We start from the raw sequence: 22,060 nt of genomic DNA, 5'->3' as shown, positions 1-22,060 counted from the left end.
CAAGCTCTGCACCCTGGGTTTGATCTTCAGTTCAGGTTAGTCTGTCTGAAGATTTCCTGTCCCTCACAAAAGCTTCCTAAGGGCTGTCTGGTTTCCTCACACTCTCCAAAAACTTGCTGACTGTCCAGATGGAAACGAGAGTGCAAATGTTGCCCTGTAAATGTGACCCGTGTCTCTGGTTATACTGTCCTTGTGAAGTTTTGCCGTCTTTCACACAGGTTTTTTCAGGGTTGCTTGGTTTCCTAGTACCTTCCAAAAACATGCCAACCGTCTTAATTTTCCCCCGGTGGAAACGAGGGTGATAAGGTTGCCCTGTAAATGTGTCTCTGGTTTTGCCGTCCTTCGCACGGGTTTCCTATGGGTGATCCGATTTCCTGCCACTGTCCAAAAACATGCCAACTGTCCTAATTTGACCCAGGTGGAAACAAGGGTGAGAATGTCACCTTGTAAATATGCCCCATGTCTCTGTTTATACTGTTTATGTGAAGTGTTGCCGTCCTTCATATGGGTTTTTTCAGGGTTGTTTGGTTTCCTCGTACCTTCCAAAAACTTGCCGACCGACCTAATTTGCCCCGGGTGAAAACGAGGGTGAGAATGTCGCCCTGTAAATGTGACCCATGTCTCTGGTTATACTGTCCTTGTAAAGTTTTGCCATCCTTGGTTTTCCCTGGGTAATCCGATTTCCTGGCGCTGTCCAAAAACATGCCAACTGTCCTAATTTGCCCACGGTGAAAACGAGGGTGAGAATGTCACCCTGTAAATGTGACCCATGTCTCTGTTTATACTGTTTATGAGAAGTGTTGCCGTCCTTCACACGGGATTTTTCAGGGTTGTTTGGTTTCCTCGTACCAAAAAACATGCTGACCGTCCCAATTTGCCCAGGTGAGAATGTCACCCTGTAAATGTGACCCATGTCTCTGTTTATACTGTTTATGTGAAGTGTTGCATCCTTTCACACGGGTTTCCCCTGGGTTCCTGGCATCCAAAAACATGCTTACCGTCCTAATTGAGGAATCGAAACGAGAAATGGGTGCGAATGTTGCCCTGTAAATGTGACCCGTGTCCCACCCTTTCATTCACAGTTACACTCAGTGCAACCAAGGATAAAATACTTTTTTTTTAATGCATTTATTTATTTATTTATTTATTTTACAGAAACGCACTGCTTAACCGGATTGCCTTCTCTCTCTGTGTGTGTGTGTGTGTGTGTGTGTGTGCTTGAACGGGTAGACCTTCAGGTAACGCTGCTTCTCTGCTGCTGCACGCGCTCAACGTTACAGAGTGACGCAGCGGAAGCCCCGGCGCGTGCAGCGGACCGTCACAAGGCGCAAATGAAGAAGGGGAAAAAAACCGCGCGCGCCTTATAATAAAAAATCATTATCCCAGAGCACCGGATTTTTCGACTCTACCAAACACTTCAGCTAGTGGGATGCAACCGTAACGGTAAGACCACCGAAAATGCTTCTTTAATACGTTTAATTCCGACATATTCTACGACGTGTTGACTGTCTCTTCGTGGCTGCGCGCGCACAAGAGAACATGCTTATCCACGGTAGGCCCTGGGACGGTTTTTATAAGAGATAAACACACATATATGTGGGATAGCGGTCTAAAATCGGTTTGCACACAATTCTAGATTTTTTCTTTTTCCAGACAACAATCTGGATTCTTCATCCCGATTTGCATCCTTTATCCCGGTCTGTGCTCTGCAGGTCGGTGGTCCGTGTGTAACAGACCCCTGATATATCATTTCTTCTGCCTCGTTGTTTTTCTCACTCACACAAACAACCTGCAATAAGATTAGTCTAATGTGCTTAAGGATAGGTAATACACACACACACACACACACACACACACACACACACACACACACACACACACACACACACACACACACACAACTGTCGCAGCATGTCAAAACACTAGTCCCTATTTGACTTTTTTCCACATATTATATGATTTCCTACCTGTGTGTGCTTGTGTGTGTGTGTGTGTGTGTGTGTGTGTGTGTGTGTGTGTGTGTTTTATTCTATCACCATTTGGGCTAAAAGACAGAAATCACTTCCATTTGTATTCCTGTGATTAAGGTTAGGGTTGGGTGTAAGTGTAGCATTGTCTGCCTGCAAAAGAGTCGAAAGGTATTTTACACACACACACACACACACGCACACACACACACACACGCACACACACGCACACGCACGCACGCAAGCACGCACACACACACCACAACAGTAGCAGCATATGTTAAAACACTGGTCTCTATTTAATTTTTGTTCCAAATATTGAATGAATCTGCAAAAGTAAACGGATTGTAAGGTTGGGAGATCAAATCCCAGCACCACCAAGCAGTCCCCTGAGCACGGCCCTTAACCCTTAACTGCTCAGTTGTATACAACGAAATAAGTTGATGTAAATAAGGGCGTCTGCCAAATTTATTTAAAATGACAAAATGCTTGTGTTCAGGCATGTAAACATCAACAGCAAGGCCAAAAGTCAGACGGATGTAGGTTTTAAAGCCAAAAATATAAATGAAGTATTGCTTCCATGCGTTCCACATCGGTTTTACACAGAATGTGACCTAATTCGTATTCGTATACGTATTTGTCAGTATCATGACTGAATAGATTAGAATGAAAAGAACAAATGTCAGCGCAAAATTTGGTTGGGATTGCACAATAATTGAATGGCTTCAAAATAATGAAATGAAAAATAAATAATTCATGGTAAAACACCTGGTGTGGACACACCCTTTAAATTCTACTGAAGCACTTTTTTACTTGTAATACAGCAATTTAAAAAAAAAAAAAGGTAAGATTCTACTAACATAATTCATCCTGATTTGGCATTATTATTATTATTTTTATTAATCTTCTTTGCAAAAAAAAAAAAAACTCCAAACCTACAAATTGCATGAACCCTAATCCTAGATCCCTTTTTACAGCCCTCTTTAAGTCATTACACATGCTTTTGATAGGATTTAGATCTTAGGCTTTAATGTAAAGATTCTTTTTCTGAAGTTGTTTCATTATTGAATTGGATGTTTTTTTTTTTTTTGTTTGTTTTTTTGGATATTGCATGGAAGGTGGGCATGTTAATCTTTAAACATAAAAAAAACCCTTTGTAACAGGGGTGTATAGGCTTTCTAAATTTAGACATTACCATTCACATGTTGTGCGTGTGTGTGTGTGTGTGTATGAGAGAGAGTTCTGGGTTTAGTGTGAAGGTGCATTTAAATATGTGCCTCAAATGCATTATTATTATTATTATCATTATTATTATTATTATTATTATTATTATTATTTATAATCATTATTATTTGGTTTGTAACAGCAGCAGTACTAAGCAAAACATTTTGTAAAAAAAAAAAAAAAAAAAAAAAAAAAAAGCACTTTCAGAGATAGATTAAAAAATAAAAAAAAGCAAAATGAATATAACTCACATTTGCACTCAATAATAGCAGGTGTGTAAACAGAAGCGAAAGCACTCTTGTGTTTGTCCGCAGTGTGTCCACAGGGTGTACATAATGACTGTGGTGTGTTTGTGTAGTTACTGATGTTGACAAGGACACATTTCACATCAGGGTGTGGCATTGACATGAAAAATCAATAATACAATACGCAGTCTCATGCTCTTGAAAGCAAAAAAGTTTGCTAGCCATGAAAATATTGAATAGACAATCAACAATATGGATTTTTTTTTTTTTACCAGTAATGTGGAAATTGATGTAGAAATGATACAAAATCTTTCATCTCAGAACAAGTGTATTACATAGTATAAGATTTATATATACTTTTGATTGGTTTTGTGTCTCCTAGCTGTACATTTGGGGGCGGAGCTTTGTGTATAAGGGTAGAAATTGGGACAGGCTTATTTGAATCTTATTCATCTGCTGCAGGTGTGATTGGGTGGGCTTTGCTCCTGGAGGTTTACGATTTCAGACTTGTAAGTAAAAGGGAGAGAAGATTAATTATGCAACATTTTCACTGGAACCTGCTCGGGGTGAATGCGAGCTCTGCAAATGTAACATCTATAAATTATCAAGGATCTGTGCCTGGTTATCCTGAGCGCTCGATCCATAGGACCAAAATCAATAGAGACAGTCTTTAGTAGACGTGCATTTACACAGCCTAGACCGGTATTGAGCATCCGAGGCTGATGTTTACCCTGAAACGCTTGGAATTCTGTGTATTGAAGGGTAGAGCCATGTGTAGTTTCATACTGATTTAAGTGGAATATTATTGTAATAAGTGAGATTTATTTTATTTTATTTATTTGTATTTATTTTTAATATTAAATTAAATGTAATTTTTTTTATCTAGCTGTTTGGTTTGGAATCCAAGTGGAAGCAAATATGTATTTTATTTTATTTATTTATTTAATTTTTTTTTATTGCAATGAATGTAATCTCAATGTACACTGGCGATCAAAATTAGAGAACAATTTATAAACAATTGAACAATTCTGAAATAATGTCATCTTCACTGCTCAACAGTTGAAGGAGTTTTTGTCCTGTCTATACCATGCTATCAGAACACATTTTCCACAAATAACAGGCATTTAAAAAAAAACAACATTATTTTGCAGAAAACACACTGATCAAAATTAGAGAAAAACAATGACTGTAGCATGGAAAAAGATTACAACAAAAATTTCTGAAGGTTACAACAGTCAGCAATTAGTAGGAAGTGTACAGGCCTCTGCTCTGAATGACTTCAGCACATCTGCGGCCACAGGACAGCACTAGTCTCTCACACTGCTCTGGTGTGATTTTGGTCCACTCTTCTTCCAGTCTCCTCCACAGTAGTGGGTTTCTTGGCCAAACTTTGTCGTCAAGGATTTTCCAGAGGTTCTCTATTGGGTTGAGATCAGGACTCTGGGCATGCCATGTCATTATTTCAATGTTTTCAGTTTCAAGGAACTGCTTTACCCGTTTTGCTGTGTGACATGGAGCGTTGTCCTGCATGAACACTGCGGGCTGATTGGGTGATGAACGCATGGAAGGAACCATATGTTGTTGAAGAAGCTTCTGATAAACATTTGCATTCACTCTGCCATGTAGCTGTATAAGAGGCCCAACTCCTGCTGCAGAAAACATGCCCCAAACCATGACACTTCCTCCTCCACTTTTCACTGACTTCTTTACACACTTTGGGTTCAGTCTTTCTTCAGTTTGTTGCCGAACATAATGTTTCCCATCGGACCCAAATAAATTAAACTTGCTTTCATCACTGAAGTGAACTTTGGACCAGTTCTCCTCTGTCCACACAACCTGCTCCTCAGCAAAGCTTAATCTAGCCTTTTGATTCTTTCTGCTAATGAGAGGTTTGGTCACTGCAGAGTGGGCTTTCAGTCCAAATGCTCCTAAACGTCGAGACACTGTATGACGAGACAGATCCTTACCCTGTTCAGCACTGAACTGGTGAGCAATTCCAGCTGCAGTGTGGAAACGATTGCCCATTAAGATCCTCCGCAGTATCCTGTCCTCTTTTGTATTTGTCTTCCGTGGACGACCAGCCTTCTTGGTGGACTTGAATGAGTTTGTGATGTTGTAAAGATTCAATATTCTTGAAATCACAGATTTGGAATGACCAACTTGTCTTGCTATGGCTGATAGGGTCATCCCTTTGGCCTTCATCTGGACAACCTGCTGCCAGAGGCTTTCAGTCACTTTCGAACGGCTCACTATCTTGCAGAGTCAGTAAAACTGGAAGTTAGGCTGCCAGTTAAATAGGGGTTGACAGATAATCAAGGAAATTAGCACCATGTACCAGATTAACACCAATAACTGGGAGGTATCTGAAAGTGTTCTCTAATTTTAATCAGTGTGTTTTCTGGAAAATAATGTTTTTTTTTAAATGCCTTAGTTATTTTGTGGAAAAGGTGTTCTAATAGCATGGTATAGACAGGACAAAAACTCCCTCAAATGTTGAGCAGTGAAGATGACATTATTTCAGAATTGTTCAATTGTTTATAAATTGCTCTCTAATTTTGATCGCCAGTGTAAGTGCAAATCCATGATTTATCAGTACTCTGTGTATAATGAATATGAGCTGAAAATTGCAGCTTGAATTTGTGACTGTAAGACATAAAAAATATTCTAATATTCTTATTCGAAAGCTGTTTACTTCCAAATGTATGTAGTACGATGAGCCTTCAGTGACAGTGAACGCCATCAATAGGCTGAAAAATAGCCCTTTGAAGAAATAGCAAAAACCTTACCCAATACAAGAACCGCAATTTGGTACATTCTTAAAAACCTCATTGGTAAGGAATATCAAAACACCTACAGAGAAAATCGGTGGTAGATGCAGTGCCGAGGCCTGGGATTATTATACAATTTATATATATATATATATATATATATATATATATATATATATATATATATATATATATATATATATATATATATATATATATACAGTATACAGTACAGACCAAAAGTTTGGACACACCTTCTCATTCAAAGAGTTTTCTTTATTTTCATGACTATGACAATTGTAGATTCACACTGAAGGCATCAAAACTATGAATTAACACATGTGGAATTATATATGGAATTATATACATAACAAAAAAGTGTGAAACAACTGAAAAATGTCATATTCTAGGTTCTTCAAAGTAGCCACCTTTTGCTTTGATTACTGCTTTGCACACTCTTGGCATTCTCTTGATGAGCTTCAAGAGGTAGTCACCTGAAATGGTCTTCCAACAGTCTTGAAGGAGTTCCCCGAGAGATGCTTGGCACTTGTTGGCCCTTTTGCCTTCACTCTGCGGTCCAGCTCACCCCTAAACCATCTCGATTGTTATGTATATATATATATATATATATATATATATATATATATATATATATATATATATATATATATATATATATATATATATATAGTTATATCTAGAATTGACGAGCAGGGTGGCCACCCCCAGCTCCACCCCTGGGTAGATGACCAAAGAATTGCTTTCCCTGGTGTCTAAATCAAGAAGACTCTCAAGGGCTCCTGAACTAAGCAACATAAAAAAAGAGTTTGCCCTATTGTCCAGAAACTCACATGATAGCGGAATACACTTTTCTTTATCAATATTAGCATGTTATGGACATCCATGAACTCAAACAAGAGTCTCCAGGAAATGCACTATATTTCCAAAAGTACTGGGTCACCTGACCTTTCCTGTTATATGTGGTTCTTTTTGAAACTGTTACCACAAAGCTGGAGGCACTTAGTTTTACAGGACGTCTTTAGATGCGCTATAATACAATTTTGCATTCACTTGAACTTGGAAACCCAAACCTGTTCCAGCATGGCAATGCCCCTGTGCACAAAGTGAGCTCCTTTAAGATCTGGTTTACATGCTTCAGAGAGGAAGATCTTGAGTGACCTGCTATACAGCTCTGATCTCAGCCTACTCAACACCTTTAGGATCAATTGGAACGCTGACTGCACCCCAGGTCTCCTCACCTCCATCATACACCTGCCTTTCATAGTACCATTGTGGCTGATGAACCCAAATATCCATAAGCACACTCTAAAATCTAGTAGAACATTTTCCCAGATGAGTGGAGGGAATTAAAAGAGCAAATTGGGACTAAATGTGAAATGCAATGCTCAGAAATCACATACCGTACTTATGACAAGGTGACCCAATACTTTTGAAAATATAGTGTATGTATGTCTCTATCAACAATCAAAAGAAGAGTTTACCAAAACACACATTTTGGAAGTCTAGGGTCTAATGTTCAGGGATTAGAGTACAGAAACAGTTCAGGAACAGTTCAAACTCTATAAAAGGTTTTGTGCATGTACTCCTGGTTTCAGCACAGCAATGCTTCTACCTTTCAAAAACATGCTAGGAAATTGATTAGCTAAGAGCGAGCTAAGCTATAGAATGCTTACAGGTTTTCTGTTTCTGTTTCCTGTGTCCTGTCTCTCCCTGTGTCTTTTTATTAGTTTTTCTCACATGTCCTTATACACACATGTTCTGAGTTTAGAGTGAGAGAGTTTAGAGTTCGAGTGTTTGTACCACAAGGTTTCTGTTGATTCTCCGTGAAATATTGCTGTTCCATGTACTAATGTCTTAGGGCAATCTGATTTTGCTCTGTTAAAACTAAGACAACAACCACATACTGTACACACCGAGGCTGAGAAATGTAATCACTGTAATAATCGTACCATATGTAGGAATGATCCATTACCACATGGAATGATTTTGACCTGTTTCCTAGCTCTGGGCATTCAGGAAGCATACAATCATTCAACATTTCCCAAAATTTTTAAAGCATATCATATCAGGTTTATTACCCTGTAGCTGGTCAGTTATGTAGAGCATATGTGTTTCGGAGTGGGCCTGTGTTACTAATACTCACTTGATGCAATCACTTAACCCCATTACCCTCATGTAGATGATGCCAAACTGATAAAAGCAGCAATTCTGTCTACTATCCTTCCTCTTTCTCTCTCTTTCTCTCCCTGCTTTCTATCAAACAGGTGACTACCTATGGCTGACGTATGTATCCTGGCCAGGATGGTGCACTGTATTACCCTAAAGTAAGAAACAAAAAGAAAGAAAAAAAAAAGTGATTGGAAAAGCTATGAAGTTAGAAGACCCCTTGGGCTAGTGTCCATAAAGAAGTAAAAGGAGCAGCTGGTTCGGACAACATCTGTGTGTATACTTTCTGTTGGAGAATGTTTTGAGTGCATGTGTGTGTTTTAAATATAATTCAATTGGCTGTATTGTGTAATAAAAAAAAAAAAAAAAAAGTACCTGTATTTGAAGCAGGATAATTTTATAGTTAGCATAATGGCGACCGGCTGTTCTAATTATTACAAAGTGTTTACGAAGTGTGTGATGGGTTGAAGTTCACGGCAGAATGCTTCTGATTTGATTTTAATAAATAAAACTGTTGATTTGGAAAAAGGAAGTGGATAAAATAAATGATAAAAATGCAAGATAGTATGAACTCATATAAACCAGCTAGCAAATAATGCACTCAAGTATTCAGGCTTATTTTAGACATTTCTTACTGCATACAATAGTTCTAGTTAGGATAAGATTTTTTCTCTTTAGGACATGCTGTAGCTACAAACTTTTATCTGCCAGACATTATGCTGACTGTTACTGCCTGATACTACAATCATTCAAATAGATTTTGTTTCTCATTATTTACACTTAGTATCCCATATTGTCAAAGTGAAAACAGGATTGGAAGTGTCTGTAAATGTATAAAAAAACAAAAAAAACTTGTGTACAGTACAGTAATCCCCTGTTTATTGTGGCGGTTACGTTCCAAAACCTCCCGCGATAAACGAAAAACCTCGATAAACGGACGTCACCCTAGAAATGCTATTTTATGCATACGATACTGTACTGTATTAATGTTTTAATTCATTTTATAATTCATAATTATATTTTTATTAATAAATGCTGCCACCATCATGCTTCACTGTTGGGATGCTGTTGTGAAGGTGATGAGCACTGCCTGGTTTTCTAAGGACTTAACATTTAGAATTGAGGCTTGGAGAATCTTCGTCTTATCAGACCAGAGAATTTGTTCCACACAGTCTAAAAGTTGTTCAACTGGGCTTCCATGGGTTTTGCACTGAGCAAAGGCTTCCGTTTAACCGCTCTGTCATCATGCTCAGATCAGTGGAGAGCTGCGGTGATCAATTTGAGCGATTGTGTCAGGCGACAACATAAAAGTGAAAAAAAATATATATAAATATATATATATATATATATATATATATATATATATATATATATATATATATATATATATATATATATATATATATATATATATATATATATATATATATATGCACACACCGATCAGGCATAACATTATGACCACCTTCCTAATATTGTTTTTGTCCCCTTTCGCTGCCAAAATAGTGCTGACCCATCCAGCATTAACAGCATTAACTTTTTCAGCAGTTTGAGCTTCAGGAGCTCGTCTGTTGAATCGGATCACATGGACCAGCCATCTCTCCCCACATGCATCAATGAGCCTTGGCCAGTGACCCTGTCGCTGGTTCACCACTGTTCCTTCCTTGGACCACTTTAAATAGATACTGACCACAGCAGGCCGGGAACATCCCACAAGAGCTGCAATTTTGGAGATGCTCTGACCCAGTCGTCTACACATCACAATTTGGCCCTTGTCAAACTCGCCCAAATCCTTACGCTTGCCCATTGAACTTTGAGGGAAAAATGTTTACTTGCTGCCCAATATATCCCACCTACAGGTGCCATGATGAAGTGATAATTAGAGATAATGAGTGTTATTCACCTGTCATAATGTTATAATGTCATAATGTTTTGCCTGATTCATAATGTCATAATGTCATAATGTCATAAAACAAACGAAAATCCAAAGAATAAAAAAAGAAATATTTAATTATTGGGAACTAATAATTACCACAGCTTGATTGCATAAGTCTGTGCACCACTCCCAATTAATACTTTGTGGAAGCACTCCTTTAGGAAAAGAAAGTCCCTTCAAATTCCGAGGGGATCTCCTGTATACGGCTTTTTTAAAGGTCATTCCCAAGGTTTCCATTGGGATTGAGGACTGACAATTATGTTGTTATTTTTGTCTTTATATTTTAAAAACCTTGAATTTCATAAGGGTGTGGAAGAACAGGGATGTTATTCCCTGTTAGACCCAAAAATGCTTGTAGTGACAATATCTCAAAACATGCATGCCATATGTGCAGTTTCTTTATACATTATTGAATTTTTCAAAGTGGCGGATTCTGACCTAGTTTTCCTATCTTTAATTTAGCACATGATGTCATTACTACTACAAGGAAAAGTGTGATATGTCTCAGGAGTTATAGTCCGTGAATAGCTCAATCAATTAAGAGATAATTTTAGAGAAAATGCATTAGTGTAACCTCGTTGCATTAAAAAATGAGATTTATTCATTGTTAATATCTTAAAATAAATTGTGTAATTGCTCTTTGTCCACTTTTCTGTCCTCCCAGTCATGATGGTCTTGTTTCTGGTGGCCACACATCTTATATCAAACACTTCCTCACATGCCAACTGGACTGCAGGTAGGTTTGGCCCAAGTTGTACAAAAGATTTACCCGTGTTTTTATATTTTATACGTTTTTCTTTTTCTCAGATCCTCCTGCTCCTCAGGGTTCCCACATCCTCCCTGCTGCTCTCGTCATTTCTCTTCTTGTCATCATCTTCATACTCCTCGCAGTCTACCTACTTAGGTAAGGCAAAAACACATACACACACAACCACACTTCCATAGTCACACTGCTGTGTACACTGCTTGTGTTTTTATGTGTGTGTTTGTGTACATGCACTTTCCCAGCAAGACTAACAGCTGTTTGTGTAACAAACGTCAAAGCAGTTGTTCTAGCTGCACTGAGGGTCTTTGGCTCTCAGCTGCTGTTTTGAATCAGAACTCTGTCTCATGAGAAAGAACAGCTTTAAATGGTGTGCTTCCTTAGCCATTGTTCTTAAAAATTTTTTAATGAGGTTTTGGTGTGTTTCTGATTGCTCATTTTGACCTTATTGTACTGTTCTGTAAGGTTCCGGCACCAAAGGAAGGATCTTGTCACTTCGGTTGACAAAAAACTACCCAATGGCTTCCTGGAGGACCAAGGTAAGACCCTTTTTTTGCCAGTCTAATTCCAAATTCATAGAGGTCAGAAGTATGTGCTGTAAATAAGGAATTGTTGTTCTTTGTAGTAAATGTGGTTTGTGTGAGATATAAGCCACTCTGAAATAATGGAACGGCTCACCTGTACAAAAGTGTGGTAATAAACAAAGTTCTAATTGAATGCAGACTCTCGTGTGAAGGCATCGGAGCGAATTATAGGGGTTGATTTATATATATATATATATATATATATATATATATATATATATATATATATATATATATATATATATATATATATATATATATATATAATATATTTTGCCTTTCTCTATCTCTCAGAGCAAACATTGGTGCTCCTTCCCAGATCGCCCTCGCCATCAAAGCATTACTTCCCAATCCCACTGGACTCTCTGGAGGAAGAGTACCGCCTCCGCATGGCAGATGACGGCAAGCTGTTCAGAGAAGAATTTAATGTATGAGCCCACTCATACTCCAGCTCTCTTTTTTGTCTCATTCCACTATCTGTGTCACTCCCGCTTCAATACTTTAATTATTTGCCTCTTTCTTCCCAGTCTTTGCCGTGCGGTTTCGGCCGTGGAACATTCGAGGAAGCGAGCAAAGAAGAGAACAGAGAAAAGAACAGATATCCAAATATACTGCCCTGTGAGTCAAAACTGCAGACACATACATGGAAATACACAAATCCCAGTCCCACTGCTGGGTCGTATCCCAGTCCCACTGCTGGGTCAAATCTCTGTACCTTTTCTGGGTCAAATCTCAGTACCATTTCTGGCTCAAATCTCTGTACCTTTTCTGGGTCAAATCTCAGTACCATTTCTGGGTCAAATCCCAGGACCCTGCTGGGTTAAATCTTACTACTGCAACTGCTGGTTCAGATCCCAAATCTTAAATGTTAGCAAATCTTAAATGTGAACATACAATGATCCCACTGATTTTTTTCTTTGAAAATCTCAAAGCAATCACCTATTATTTCTGTTTTTCTTGGGCCTATTTCTTGAAAAAAAAAAAAGACATTTCAGACCTGACCCAATCATAATCCAGACCAGGGGTGCTGACAATTTTTCAGCTTGCCAACTACTTTTAAAATGTCACAATGATCTACCTACATTAAAAATGAGCTAAATATATACATATATTTCTAGATGGTATTAGAAAGTGATTCTTGTGGTGTTAAGTTGGTAGTTTTCGGTTACAGACAGAATTAATATTCGCCTTACAGTCGAGTGTTACAAGTGTTAATCCAAAATCCTTTCCAAATAACAGCAACAAGGTGGTTGTGAGTTACATCTCTGATGTGTGTAAAGGTGATGCTGGTGGACAAATGAGCATGTTCACAACTGTGATAAATCTTTCTTTTTTGTATTGTGGCAAAAGTAAATACACTCATTGTAACTGCAAATTTGAAATCTAAACATACAGTGGCTGAAACACTTATTTAATACTTGCTTTTTTTGTATAAAACTTCATCAGATGTTTTTTAGGTCTTTTTACACCATACTAAAATATGTCCACTTTCTCGAGATGAAATCTGTCTTTTTTTTTTTCCACAGATGATCACTCGAGAGTGCTGCTTTCACACACCGATGCCCGCATGTGCTCAGACTACATCAATGCCTCGTACATAGACGTGAGCCATTTCTTCCTGCTTTGTGCTACAAGTGATTATTTGAAAGAGTTGACCAAATGAATTTATGCACGTTTGTGTTTAGGGTTACAAAGAAAAGAACAAATTCATTGCCACTCAAGGTAAGCTTAAAAATGTCTATACATATATAATAATATATATCATTTATATATAGGGTTTCTGTGGCAGCTCTGGCGTCAAATTTTCAGTTCAGTATTTATTTTTCTGCTACTGTTTATAATCTTTAAACTACCAAAATAGATGTATACCACAATTCTGTCAAATTAAAATGTTATGTGTGAGCTGGAGATCTTTCTTCCCCTGTACTCCCCACCAATTTACAGCCCAGTGGTAAGGAGGAGGTGAATGTTACACCAAATTAACCCCAGGTCATAGGAAGCAGGTGAACCAGATATTTTTAGACCAGGAGCACCACAGGGACACTAACTTACATTTATAAGAATAAAGATTTTCTAGACTTGGTCCCCATAACCACACCCTTATTTTAGCCACACCGTCTTATAGCCACACCCTCCTTCACTATCACACTCTTTTGTCAGCCTCCTCTTAGTCACCCTGCTTTACAACCACACCCTCCTCTCAGCCATGCCTGCTTCATGAACACAAGCCGCTTCGAATCTGTTTACTTTATACCCGGTTTTGGTCCCTGTTCCTACCTGTAGCCTAAACTACAGCTGGTTGAGGGCTCACTAACATTACAGTTCAAAAACGTTGTTCTCATTCTCTCTCCAAAAATAGCATCGTATTTAACCAATGAATTATATAAGGCTAGATTAAGAATGAAGGAAAAAGAACTTAAAGCCCTGGACTCAACAAGCTGACAGTCAGTCGTAAGGCAATGTGTCGGTCGGCTCTAGTTTCTTTCTGTGTATACTGCACCGTTGGTTCTAATCGTACACCGTCGGCTGATCAATCGGTTGACCTCTACTTAACAGTCTCCCATGTTCAGTTATTGCTAATTACTTAAAGTAGATAGTGTTTTTCCAAACCGTCTTAAAGAGGACACTAACAGAACAGACTAACGACTGGATGTACAGTGGCCTAAAGAAGCAATGAACTCAGACACAATAAAAGACTTTTCTGTGCCCACCGGGATTCCAGCAATTCCTATTCTCGTTAGAATTATTTACATCATATCTTTCTGATCGAATTTTTAAAAAAAGATTTTAATTGTTTTTGTCTATTTTTAGGCCCGAAACCGGAGACAGTTGCTGATTTCTGGAGAATGGTTTGGGAGCACAAATGTGCCACTATAGTCATGTTGACTAACATACGGGAAAGAAAAGAGGTAAAAGCCATAATTATACAGCGTTCTATTTGGTGTGCGAATATCGGAATGTTCGTGTGGGGCAAATCCTGAGCATCTGCTTGTTTTTTAGGAAAAATGCTATCAGTACTGGCCAGAGCAGGGCTGCTGGTTGTATGGATGTGTGAGGGTCTCTGTGGAGGATGTCACAGTGCTGGTGGACTACACTATCAGGAAGTTCTGTGTACAATATGTACGTATAAAAATTAACACTAGCGAATACAGAATACAGTATTGCACATTTGTGTCATAGAACCATCATACACTCTAGGAATTCTTTACTTAGTGACAAAATGCACGTTTATGCATTTCTTTGAACTTGCCGATCTGTTTGGATTTCAGCAATCTTCAGAAGGCTGCAGATCCCCAAGGTTGGTCACTCAGCTCCACTTCACCAGCTGGCCTGATTTCGGTGTGCCACTTTCTCCTATCGGAATGCTAAAGTTTCTCAAAAAAGTCAAGAGTGTAAACCCAGCCCACGCCGGACCCATAATCGTTCACTGCAGGTAACGCTGACCACCAATCTGTCCATACGTAAAGTGAGTGTACAGAAATTTACATTAATTTGCTACTTCAAACAATTAACACAAACTAGCTATTGTATTTTTGTGGCATTTCACGCAAACACTGTGGACCAGAGGTACTGGAGTGACGATGCAGCACAAAACGTGATTTAATCGGATGTGTTATGAGCCCTAAGGATGTAAATCGTCAAACCAGCTATCTGTGCTGAGAACCATTTGCCCTATGTTTGGGCAGAATATTGCATAGGGAAATGATAATGGGTGATAATTATTTTAATAAATAAGAGAATTTCATTAAGTTCTATTTAATATAAATAATGGTAACATTGAAAAAAATATTGGTATTTATACCGATTATTGAAGATACTGTTCTCAAAAGTACTTTGTATAGGATCGAGAAAAAATAAGTTGTATCTCCTGTTCCTACTGCCATCCTGTGGAGAAATAGAGAGAAATAGAGAGGCCTTGCTAGGGGTTAGAGATGATATGACAAAATAAAAAAACGTAGCAGCATATGCTTCGCCCTCCACTGGCTGACATAATTGGCTGTATGTTGAGTTATTTTCAGAGGACAGTACATTTTTAATGCTATAAAATGCTGCACATTGACTATTCTAAAATATATCCAAGTTTCATTTCTTTAGTATTGTCACTTGAGAAAATGACAATGTGAGGGTGTGTGTGTCCAGTTTGTAACACCTTGCATTTTATCGCACCATGTAAAGGTTAATCAAATTATATAAAAAATAGCACATTTTCTTTTTGGAAATGAGTTTTCAGTTCCAAGCATGTGGGTGATCATTAAATAAAATTGGCTTCACTGCTGGTGAAGGGTTCATAATTACAAAAATTTTGAGTGCTTAGGAGAGAACACTATTTCATATCAATACATATGGCTATGATAACAATAAAGATCTTCCTCAAAATAAAGAAATTCATTAAAGCTCATTCATTTTTGTTTATTCTCTCTGAAATGTCTAGTGCTGGTGTCGGGAGGACCGGGACGTTCATTGTGATTGATGCCATGATGAACATGATGCATGCTGAGGGCAGAGTGGACGTCTTCGGACTTGTGTCCCGAATACGAAACCAGCGCTGCCAACTTGTACAGACAGATGTGAGACTTTAGACTGTCTTAGAAATCTAAATCTTTTGTAACCATGATCATGTATCATACACTATTTCTATCCATAATATCTGAGAACTCCTTCTTCATTGCTTGTACTCATGCAGATGCAGTACTCATTTATTTATCAAGCCTTGCTGGAGCATTTCCTGTATGGTGACACTGAACTGGACGTGTCCTCCCTGGAGGGCCACTTGCACAGACTTCACAGTACTCACATACACATGGACAGAGTCGGGCTGGAGGAGGAATTCAGAGTAATCAAACTATAATTTTTAATTTCATAAAAAAAATTTTTACCTTATAATATTCTATTGTCTTCTTCCTCCTCATCATATTATTATAATTATTATTTTATGTTTATTCTTTTGCAGAAATTGACTAATGTTCGAATTATGAAGGAAAACATGAGGACTGGGAATCTGTCGGCGAACATGAGGAAGAACAGAGTGCTGCAGATTATTCCCTGTAAGGAAACTATTTTTATCTTATTGAGCCGAAGAAATGCACTGATTGCTGCATGGTACTACATGTATTACATCATATACTGTGTTATATGTCTCTTTGTTAAATTGAATTTAGTGCTACTTGTATAGTGCTTTTAACAAATGTCACAAAGCAGCATTACGGAAATAAAAAGATTAATAGTTTACATTTTTAATTCATATATTTTCGCCTAAAAATTTATTCTATGCCAACCCCTAACCCTGATCTAATCCCCCTGGCTGTAACCCCAAACCCGTCCTCCTGCTCTTACCCCAATCCCTAACTCCTAATCCCAACCATAACCCTTCTAACAGTAACCACAATCCTACTTCCAACAGCAGCTTCAACCCGACCCCTAACTCTAACCCTAATCCCAGCCCCAACACCAGCACTAACTCAACCCTCAACCCAAACCCCAACCCTAATCCCTAATCTTCACCCTAAACCGTAACTATAACCCTATATTGCCTTATACAATCGTCCCCTGTTAGTCGCGGTAGTTACGTGCCAGAACCGGCCCACAAATGCTTTTATTGTTTAAGCCATAAATCATTCTCCCACACTCTTTAAACACTCACAGAAAACATTTGCAAGAAGCAAATATGCGAAATTTATTTTGTGTACATTTGTAGAAATATCACATTTATAGTAAGTCCTTTAGTACAGTACTGTAGCGTAGCCTATGCGTAGTTTCTCCGCTTGTTTATTGATTGAAAAAAGGGGCTGAGCTAAAGGTACACGTCACTGCGTTCTTTATTTTCATTGGCTAAATCTGGCCTTTAACTCTGCCCCTTTTTTTGGACATCATAAAACTATGCAACCTTCAACCTAACATACATTTATTCACAACATCCTTTCTTTCTATTTAGAATTTAGTCGCCAAACATTTGTTTTACTGATGCACCAAGTCTTAAATCAAGCACCAAAATCCACAATGATGCACACATCCTTTGCATCCTTCACAAAAACCGTCTGTGTGGAAACAGAGCATCAGTTCCGTTATGGTGTCCTGATGATTTACGTTTTTTAAAACATCATAATCGCTTGGAAACATTTACAAGAATATTTTGTCTTTGTGTTCTGTGTTGAGTCTGGTTTCACTAATAATAAACATACATTTGCATAAAGCATGTTTATTGGAGAAAACAGTAAATAGTAGATAAAAATTTGCGATTAATCAAATGTCAACTTATGACAATCATGCGATTAATCGTGATTTTAATAGATTTCCATCCCTAATATATATCATGTTGTAAAAGATGTTTCTGGTTTTACATTCCATTTCCATATTTTCAATGTTTTAACCTTGATTATGAATTATATTGATTATGCAGATATGACACTTGTTTTTCAGATGATTTCAACAGGGTAATCCTTTCAGTGAAACGAGGCCAAGAATTCACAGATTACATAAATGCCTCTTTTATTGATGTAAGTATTTTTCTTCATATTGTAGTCATGGATATATTTTGAACCCACTGTTGAGGTCGAGCAACCAGCCTGGTTAATTTAGATAATTAAAACTGTGAGTGTTTATTGTAAATGTTGTTTTTACAGTCAACCCTCGATAATTCTCGGTTCGGAAAATTTGCACGTTCTCATTTGCAACCTAACAGTGAGTGGCGGATTATCTTCAAATTCGCGGGAATCCGCAGCGGGACCGAATGTTCAGGAGCGTTAAGAATAACATTTTAACTAACAAATTTCATAAAAATTTCGAAAACACACTACTGTATTAAACTGACAATGTCTAGGTGAATTCACCAAAGTAACATAGGGGCGTCCAAAATTTGCGGATTTTCAAATTCCGAAGGACCACTGTACATGAAGTGACCAAGTAGAATATTGTAGTATAATGCTGACAACTGTATAAGAAAATAGTTATATGTTATATTTTTTATTCTGTTACATTTAGAATCAAAAACATACATTTGCATCCCTTCTTTCATTCGTTGATTCACCTTCTTTCCACTTTTAATGGTAGAATGGCAGGTGTCATTCACATATGCTTGCAAAATGTACTGTGTGCTGTGTGTAGGGTTACAGGCAAAAGGATTACTTCATAGCTACCCAGGGCCCGTTAGCACACACCGTGCAGGACTTCTGGCGCATGGTCTGGGAATGGAAATGTCACTCTATTGTCATGTTGACAGAGCTAAAAGAGAGAGAACAGGTACACTAAGTCGCTTTTGCGCCTGCTGATTCACTAATACTATTAACTGACATCCCAGACTGCATGCTTTCTATTTTAACCATGTAAGAAAATGCCATTACTTTCATTCTATTTAATATAATCAGTTAAATTTGATCAGATTTGAATTACGCCTTCATCCTTTGCTCCCATCTTTTCTTGTTCGCAGGAGAAATGTGTGCGTTACTGGCCTGCGGAGGGCAACATTATGTTCGGGGAATACAACGTGGAGTTGAAAAGAGACACGCTTTATGAGAACTTCAGCCTCCGAGATTTGCTCCTGACGTACACACCGGCAAGATATACTCACCTGCTACGTTTTCTTTTGCTTGCCATGGCTCAGTTTGGAATGATGGGTAGCAGTGGCATTGCTACATGTACAAGTAGCAACAAAAGCCTTTAAGAGACTAATACTGGTCCCAATTTAGGCTTCTAAGAGAAAGCAAATTTACTGCAATAGTGGGAATAATTTTCTATTTATATCTATATTATTCCACACTATATTTAATGAAGGCATTACAATTTCGGACATGGGTGGCATTAAAGGAAGAATTCATTTTCGTTGTGATTGGCAGCAATTATAGAAATCTCTCGATATGTCACTGAGTGTTGAACACCGATCTTCCAAAACATATTCCCTCTATCTAAAACATCTTTAATAGTCACTAAGAAGATCAGTACATATGTGTTACATCATATTGGTACTCATTGAAACACTCAGTGATCCCTCATGCCTTGTACAGTAGGTGGGGACATTATCCCGCAGGAAAAGACCACCCTCAGAACGAGTCAGAAGGACCATTTATTGATTTGCAGTGGCTCTTCTGTCTAAAGGGGATAAGTCGATTCAGGACATGGTGGCAAAAACATTTTCATTTTCAACAGATTAGCATTGGCAATTAGTTTGCCAGTGTGTCTATGTATCCTTCCATACACACATTGCATATTGTAAACATAATGTGTTTTTAGGAGAAGCAATCTCGCCTGGTCAGACATTTTCACTTTCATGGTTGGCCAGAGATTGGAATCCCATCAGACGGAAAAGGAATGATTGATCTGATCGCTGCAGTGCAGAAACAGCAGCAGCAATCTGGCAACCACCCCATAGTGGTGCACTGCAGGTACACATCTACATGATTGAGAGATAAAAATCTGAATGGAAATGAACAAGGGTTCTTGGTTTTTGCCTTATGAAATAAATACAATTATTTTCCCTTTCATACTGTCACAGAAATAATAATGTTGGCTTAATAGTAACAAATTTCTACGCTTTCTGGTCAAATATACAGACTTTAACTCACACTCTTTAACCTTCTTTATTAGTTTACACGCACAGATATTTCGTTTTCGCTCAGAATTCACAGAATAAAATCTATCGTGTTTCCTCAGTGCCGGAGCAGGCCGGACCGGAACGTTCATTGCCCTCAGTAATATCCTGGAGCGGGTTAAAGCTGAAGGCTTGCTAGACGTGTTCCAGACTGTGAAAAGTTTACGCACCCAGAGACCACACATGGTCCAAACTGTGGTGAGGATCTATAAGCCATTATTTAAAATAAAATATTAATCACATAACCAAGGATAAAAAACAAGTTTAATATTTCTTAATATATCCGGATATATATAAACATGTAAATGCGTGTTTTTTTTTCTTTCAGGAACAGTATGACTTCTGCTACAAAGTGGTACAAGATTTTGTAGATATCTTCTCGGACTATGCTAACTTCAAATAATTTCAAAAAGCATTTTTCCATCACTCAACATTTCAACATTTAAGTTTGTTTTGCTTTCAGTTCTGAGAAATTCTCACTAAGTTATAATACTCTATGCACTTCATCTTGCTCTTCTGTATTCAAAGTATTGCAGTTACACTAAAATTATTATTTTTTGTTTTACATAAGCAACTCCTCACTGTGTAACCACATGAAGACAACTGACACATGAAGGCAACTTGTACTGAATATATATATATATGTGTGTGTGTGTGTATATACATATCTATATCTATATATATATATATATATATATATATATCTATATATATATATATATATATATATATATATATATATATATATATATACATATATATAATTTTTTGTAAATTTTTTGTAAATTGCTTTAATGGTTTCTTTGTTACTATTCTTATTCTTATTCTTATTATTATTACTGATATTTTTATTATTATTATCATTAGTAATAGAGGAGGTACTAAGAAAGCATACGAATTTCTTTTTTTTGTATTTTACATTCGCACTGCATATTCTCTATGAAGTCTATCACAAGTATTCACTTGGGAGTTAAAAAAAATGAAGTATTTATTTGTCGAAGATATTTGACAAAAAATGGGGTGGGGTGGTGTGGTGGGGGCATTTAAATTAAAAAAATGCTTTATGTAATTTAGAATGAATTAAAGGGAAAACATTGCAAACAGACACTATGTATATTTGCTTTGGAGGCACATTTGCTGTTACCAAAAGCCATTTGACTGTGATTATAGTAGGTAGATAAAAACAATAAATTACATTTATTAGACATTTTTTTTTAAATGGAAGGAAATCAGTGGTATTGAAGAACCACCAAATTTTATTTGGTGTACCTGACAGAGTTTATCTGGGAGCCTTTTAGATATTTTGAGAGCTAATCGGAAAAAGGAAGACTTCTAACACCCTGCAGACGGACATGGCGTTTTTGGAATGACGCTGCTTTTATACATCTGAGGTGAACTCAAATAAATCAGATTGCTATTTGCTTATACAGCGATGTTGAATTCTTGAGAAAGGTTTTACATTTTATGTAAATGAAGGTATTGATGGTGGTATAAGGTTGTATTCACCTCTCTGCATTCTGTTTTTTATTCGAATAGCCAGTGATTGAATGATAAGCTACCTGGAAAATATTCAATACATTTTACATTGAGCTTATTACCTTAGCAGGTAAGAGAATGAAGAATAAACTCACAGGAAATTAGCATAGCAAATTGGCAAATGGCAGAAGAAGCTGTATATAATAGATTGTTTCCTAAAGGGATTTGAACAGTCACGTGTGAAATTGTTTTTCTGTTGTTCAATGAAGCAGCTTGGAACTGCAACAATGGTAAATCACATATGAAGTAAAAAATGTCAGCTCTTATTT

General features: G+C 37.5%; 1 protein-coding gene across 4 annotated transcripts; it reads left to right on the top strand.

Moving 5' to 3' along the window:
* Window positions 1-1,222: 1,222 nt before the first annotated feature.
* Window positions 1,223-20,880, top strand: ptpreb (protein tyrosine phosphatase receptor type Eb). Of its 4 annotated transcripts, none has more exons than XM_083550466.1 (21): window positions 1,223-1,443; window positions 8,490-8,664; window positions 10,992-11,063; window positions 11,135-11,231; window positions 11,556-11,629; window positions 11,969-12,102; window positions 12,202-12,292; window positions 13,201-13,277; window positions 13,360-13,396; window positions 14,486-14,583; window positions 14,675-14,794; window positions 14,944-15,107; window positions 16,107-16,242; window positions 16,359-16,508; window positions 16,626-16,719; window positions 18,092-18,168; window positions 18,776-18,910; window positions 19,098-19,223; window positions 19,898-20,049; window positions 20,318-20,453; window positions 20,584-20,880. In XM_083550466.1, the coding sequence occupies exons 3-21, from the start codon at window positions 10,994-10,996 to the stop codon at window positions 20,656-20,658; spliced, it is 2,043 nt and encodes a 680-aa protein (XP_083406592.1). In that variant the 5' UTR covers window positions 1,223-1,443; window positions 8,490-8,664; window positions 10,992-10,993; the 3' UTR covers window positions 20,659-20,880. The 4 variants fall into 4 exon arrangements, with proteins under 4 accessions (XP_083406592.1, XP_083406594.1, XP_083406593.1 ...); XM_083550467.1 differs by lacking the exon at window positions 1,223-1,443 and adding an exon at window positions 2,093-2,138; XM_083550468.1 differs by lacking the exon at window positions 8,490-8,664.
* Window positions 20,881-22,060: the final 1,180 nt, after the last annotated feature.

This window comes from Silurus aristotelis (genome assembly GCF_946808225.1).
Source record: "Silurus aristotelis genome assembly, chromosome: 9".
NCBI lineage: Eukaryota > Metazoa > Chordata > Actinopteri > Siluriformes > Siluridae > Silurus > Silurus aristotelis.
The sequence above is the reverse complement of the archived record's forward strand: the minus strand, read 5'-3'. Positions and strand labels throughout refer to the sequence as shown.

Excerpts from the sequence above, each read along its gene's own strand:
- ptpreb (XM_083550468.1), top strand. The coding sequence starts at position 10,994 with ATGATGGTCTTGTTTCTGGTGGCCACACATCTTATATCAAACACTTCC. Across the intron at positions 14,584-14,674 it reads ACATACGGGAAAGAAAAGAG|GAAAAATGCTATCAGTACTG; the intron begins GTAAAAGCCATA and ends CTTGTTTTTTAG. Across the intron at positions 20,050-20,317 it reads CCCATAGTGGTGCACTGCAG|TGCCGGAGCAGGCCGGACCG; the intron begins GTACACATCTAC and ends GTGTTTCCTCAG.